Genomic DNA, 6,000 nt, shown 5'->3' on the forward strand with positions numbered 1-6,000 from the left:
CGTCCACACATAATATCTGGTCATATATGCATAAGACCGTGACTACTTCTTCCTCTGCGGTCTCTTCCTGGTTTTCTTCCCCTTGGTCGATGTATTTCACCACGCTTTTGGACATTTTCTTCCGGCACACTTTCTCATAATGGCCGATGATTCCGCAGTGCAAACACTTGGCCCTGAACGCGGGACATCTTCTGCCGTGCGCCTCATGGGACCAACTTCCGCACCTGTAGCACGGTTTCTTGTTGTCGTTACCTGCTTGTCTTCCTTGCAGTCCTGCGTTGCCCTGCCATTTGTTGGATCCTTTTGGTGCGGGGCCCTTGTACTTCTGGTCCCTGCGAGGTTCCTCTTCATATACCCTGTTTACCATGGCACTGGTTGCCGTGTCTTTCTTGGTTGCTTCGGCGCACCTGCGTGCGAGTTCTGCCCTCTTGACGATGACCATTACATCCTTGAGTGTGGTGTCTCCGCTTGCCCATAGCTTGTCCTGAACATTCGTGCTGGAGGTGTGCATCACTATCTGGTCTTTGATAAACTCCTCCTCCCACGCTCCATACCTGCACGTGGTCGCTAGTTTCTTCAGGGCCGCGACGTATTCCTCAATCGACTCTCCAGCCCGTTGTTTCCTCTGCTGGAAGTTGAATCTGTCGACTGACACACATACAGTGGGTCGGTAGTGTTCGTTCAGGTCGTCGATGGCGTGGGCGTACACGTCGTCGTCCGTGCTTCCTCTCTGTTTGGGTACCAGGCTTTTGTAGATTCTGAGTCCTTCTGGCCCCAGATTGAGTAGTAGTATGCGTTGTTTCCTTTTGGGATTGAAAGTCTCTTCATTCTCGTCCTCCAGGACCCCTATGAAGTTGTCTGTATATTCTCGCCAGTCCTCCCACTTCATCAGTGGTTCCCCTGGTTTCGATAGGAACTGGACTGGCGCTATAGCGTATCCCGCTGGTGTGCTCATCTTTTCTTCCTTGACTGTGGGTGCTCTGTTCCCTTTTCCGGTGGGGCTACCTGGGGTGCTATCCGTTTCTTCTTTACTGGGTTGTACCTGGGGACTCTCAGTGTCAGTCCCCTCCCCCTCCTTTAAGGTAGCCAGCTCGGATCCCCACGTGGATTTGGGTGGTCTGGGCTTGGCGCGCTGTTCTGGCTGCTCTGGGGTCTCTGTGCCACCTTTCCTATTGTGTGGGCAGTTATGGCTCTGCCGCGCTCTTCAGGGTACAGTACCTTGAGTGGTGCTTACAGTACTGTTGTGTCCGTTTTTCGCTGCACTGTGTTGCTTGGCTGTCCTGGTCGGACCTCGGACTGGGTCTGTCTGGGTTGGTTGGAGCTCTGCTAGCCCTCTCTGTGCCCACGTGGTGGTTCCGTTTTCATTCCCGTTTTTTTTTTGTTTCTGAAGGTTGCTGGTCGGATCCCGACCTCGTCGCCACTGTGGTGGTTCCCTTCCAAATGAAACCGCTGACTCGAACTGCATTAATAACGTTTCTTTATTAATAATATAACTTTCCTGAAGAGCGCCGAGCCGGCGCTGTTGAATGTCCGCTGCCGCGCCTCCTAATGAGCTGCGCGCACATCGTCCTAAAATGGCCGCCGCACGTCACGTCATTACGTGACGTGCATCAACTAGTAAGCGCCACTACAAAACTCTTGGGGCAACCGGTTTGCCCTGCTACCTTTTGGTACCTTCATCACCAGACAGTTCAGACCATATAGTAAAATTATCCTTTAAACTTGCGAAACAAACAAACTTTCTTGGGCCAACCCTTTGCCCTATGTTTACTCTGGCTAATATAAATTCTTGCTCCAAGCATTTCAAGCATTTACACCATTCTTCTGTCACCAAAGTTCCCATCCATCACTTGAGCATTCCTTGCCACATTGATATCTTGATGCTCACAGCACCAGCGTCCCAACAAGCAATCCCCACTCAAATTATGAACGTCTGGAACTCGCTTTTATCCTCTTCTTATTGTGTTTGTACACCCTTTTAACCAAATGAGGTGTTTTCATACTGACTGCGAAGATTGGTTTATGGTCAGGCCACACACATCAGACTTAGGATGCCGCACACTTCACTAGCAGGCCCATGCTTTCTTTTGAATCACACCGAAATTTCCACTTTATATCACTTAAGGTGATGACTTTACTTATTCCCCTACCACAACAGCCGTTTTACAATTTTTATCCCGCAAATTGGAAATGCTGACTTCAATGTTAATAGCATTCTTAAGAAATGGATGCTCTTTTTGGTGTTAAAAGTTATGTCAAAACTGTTGTGCAGCTTGATATGAAAGTATATGTTAGGCTAGTCTGGTAGGGTAAAATTACTGATATTCTGCAACAAAACTATTATCTTAAATGATTGCTGTTGCTCATCTACAGCAGGTAAACCACAGTTCCAAACAACTAGACATTTTTACTAAGGAACAACATAAATGGGTGCTCTGACCATGCTCTATCCAGATACCAATGGTGTCATCTGAAATGGTTAGGAATCAACCATTAACTTTGGTTTAAACAGATTTTATTGTGATTCATACATTAGCAATCAGTTGTCATACTATAGTTTGAAAGATATCTCAGAATCATACTGGGGAGTCTTGCCTTAAAGAGAGGTCCTACTATCCTGCTTGACTGGTCATTTTGGAATCAATCGAGATGTGGACGCCCGTGGCTGTGGCAGTGAACAAGAGAAACTCCAGGGACTTTTGGCTCCTTCACAAGAAGTAGAAAATTTTGTGACTGGTTCAATTTCAGACGGATCCAAAGTGAAGGCGGTCTAATTAAAGACAAATGCGGTTTGATTTTGACATCGAAGGCAAAGGTTTTACTCAGAAGAAATAGGAGTGCGTGTTTATGCAATTGAAGCTTGGCTGAGACTTAACATTTCTCTCAAAACCAGGACATTTCTAAAGGATCTGTGTTTTCAAACCATACATTGATGGGAATTCTCCAGTGTAAATCAATCCTGTCCTGAAGGTGGTGGTAGAAAAGAAATATATATCCACTGAAACGTGCGTCGACTGACTATTGGTGTGTTTAGTCTGACCCATACACTAAAAGTAGAAAATAATTCAGATTTGGCTGGTATATGATTCATATGTTTTTTTCTGGAATGTGTATGTGTTGGATGTGTGGAAGGTGGAATGAATGGCATGTGAGATGGATATGGTATAAATGTGAGATGAGTATGGTGCAGGAGAGCACATGGGGTATATAGAGATTTGTAGTGTTGTGGTCCACCTTTGTAAATAAATGAATGTTTTGTGTCTATTGTAATGAAAGAAAAACTATATATAAACATAAACAATGTTATGAAAAAATCATGAAATGTTTGTGTAAAAAATTTAAGGAAACAGAGGTGTATACAAATACATTTTTAAAACTCATTTTAATCATCTCACAGTGTGATTTTCCAAAGTGACAAGTCCAGCAGGTTAGTAGGACCTCTCTGTAAGGCATTTTTTACTTTTCCCTCTGGTCCTAAGCCTGATATTGAAAGTGAGAGAGTAGAGGGGGGAGCTTTTTTGTGTGTTTTGTCATGCTCAGTAGTCTACAGACACTAAACTGTCAATTCCCCAATTTACCAGCAATTCCCTCCCTTCCCATAGTGAGCCCAATATTATTTCCATTGTCTGTGGAACAATTCAAGACAGTAATATGTCCGTGACCCATTCAACCCGGAGGTATAGTTGACGCATATTCTGCATAATGGAGGTTGAGGATATTTGCATCTAGGGAGCTTTATTAATGCAGCTAAGGAGGGGGGAAAGTAGTGGGCGAACCCTATGGTGTGTCCAGCAAGGATTGTGGCGGAAGGTCCGTTCAGCAGTCCACCAGACACTCCCATTTCTGTGATGTAACAATTAACTTTGCTATACACAAATAATAGCATCATAGATTAACTGTCCACGGGCGGGCAATTTATCAAGCAGAAGTTTTAAGGTAGGTATGAATAATTACTTGTATTTGTATCAAAAACAGCCTTATTCATGTACATTAGAATAGCCTGCCAACACGTTTGCTCCATACTTGAAACTTTTTCTAAAGGCACAATTATTTCTTTGTGAATCCTAAGAGGGTTCATAGGCAATAGTTGTGATTGCAGTAAGGGTTTGGTCCTTTCATTTGCTGGACTAGAATTGATGGAACCTCTGAAGATATAGTAGTGTAGGTTTGCATCATCATGGAATTGTGGGTTATTTATAACATAAGGTAATCCACATGCTTTTAGTCTATAGTTCTGTCTGTGAATGAACGGGTCTTGGTTTGTGGCATTATTGATTGTAACAGATGCCTGTTTCTAGTAAGTCTTCGGCAAGCCTCAGACCAAAATAGGTTCGTTACATGCAGCATGGGCCTATCCTGACAGCAGTTGTGAGTGCACTATAGATCCTTCTAACAACTCTTCTCCACTGAAAACTGATGTGCTTAATTGATGTTCAAGACAAACAAATTCAATTAGCTTGAGGAGACTCATCTTGGTAGGCCATGACCTGTGAGAACTGGGGTACAAAAGGTAAAGCAAAGGGTAGCACCTGTGGCTACCCCTAAGTGGCATCAATGTCTGTTTCAAGAACTTACAAAACTAAGTTACAACTTGTACTGCTACAATGTAATGTACAATCCATAATGATCGGCAGTGTTGTTTTTTCCTACAGACCCTTCATACTCGATCCGGCGAATCCCACTTTTAATGTGTGTGAAAACAGCAATGCATGGGATGAAGTGGCTCATGTCGCAAGGTTGAGTCTCATTAAACCATTATTTAATGGTGTGCCGGCCAAGGAACCCTGGCTTTTTACCAACCACTGGTAAAGGAAATGTGCATACCACTGAAGAGACCATTTACAGCATGTCTCCCTTGAGTTATTGTAATATGGTAAAGTAGTTATGTATGATATAGCAGTTAAGCCTTCTGTGGTTTTTATATAAAGTATTGCTCTTTTTCCCCTACACCTATTAACGTGTTTTGCCTGTATGGGAGACTGTTAACCAACTTCACATAGTTCTTAAAACAAAGAATGTTTCTTGTCTCCGATATCTGAGAGTACATTACCTTAAAAAGAAAGCTGAATACAGGAGTAAATGTTTTGGGAAGACATGCATTGCCCTTCCCAAATAAGACAACATACAGATTGTGGGATGAGGCAAGGGGAGGTATTTGCAATGATCTAAATCGTGGAAAACCTTGTAAAAGAATAAAAAAAATAATAAACTTTTAAAGAACATATATGTCCTTTTGTATTTTTGTTATGGCTTTATTTGCTTCACAGCGATGTGGACATTGTATGACAAATTTTGCATTTTTAAACACATTGCCAGACACAGATTCTAATTATGAGATCTGCATACTGAGCACCTCATTTCGTATCTGACCGACTATTCCCTAATCTACTTGAACGCTTCTGCTCTAAATACCACTCTTTGCCTCATCCATTACTCTTCAACCTACTCTTCACCCTGTCACCCTTTCCCTCCTTTGCACTTTGCCACCTTCCACTTGTCGATCTGTGCAATCCCTGTGCCCTAGTATCTCTCCTCACCAATACTTTTTCCTCAATTTGCTTTTATTCCTAACATGCCCTACCGCCCTTCTTGAAATGTCAACATTTGTTTTCTCTAGGTATCTCCCTGGCTAATTCTATTTTAATTGTAATTTCCTCTGTCTGTTTCTCATTCTTTTGTTCTGCTCTCTTTCTCAGTACCTTGTCCCCTCACAAGGCCCTCCTTGCATTGTTTGTTTGAAACCCCTATTCTCACTATGGCTGTTTTGTCGGTTAAGTAGGATTCAATTATTGTACATTTCCATCAACCACATTTTAACCATCTCATCTTTTTCTTCGATAGGCCATTTCAAAGGCCCTCTATAACTCCATGGCCCTCTAACACTACCACTACAAGCATCAACATACACAATTGCATCTTCACGCAACAATTACATCTTCACCATCTCTATCAGACATGCTCTCCAAGAGCAACCGCACCCTTGAAAACTCATCCATCGCA

The 6,000-nt window shown here is 43.0% G+C and overlaps 1 protein-coding gene across 1 annotated transcript in view; it reads left to right on the forward strand.

Moving 5' to 3' along the window:
- LOC144819477 (2'-5'-oligoadenylate synthase 1A-like) overlaps positions 1-5,195 on the forward strand; it is a 371,508-nt gene extending 366,313 nt beyond the window's left edge. The window contains exon 8 of the mRNA XM_078677346.1: positions 4,653-5,195. Coding sequence (XP_078533472.1) covers positions 4,653-4,809 — 157 coding nt within the window. The 3' untranslated portion in view covers positions 4,810-5,195. The remainder of the gene's footprint in view (positions 1-4,652) is intronic.
- The last annotated feature ends 805 nt before the right edge of the window (positions 5,196-6,000 follow it).

Source organism: Lissotriton helveticus, chromosome 2_1, assembly GCF_964261635.1.
Source record: "Lissotriton helveticus chromosome 2_1, aLisHel1.1, whole genome shotgun sequence".
Lineage (NCBI taxonomy): Eukaryota > Metazoa > Chordata > Amphibia > Caudata > Salamandridae > Lissotriton > Lissotriton helveticus.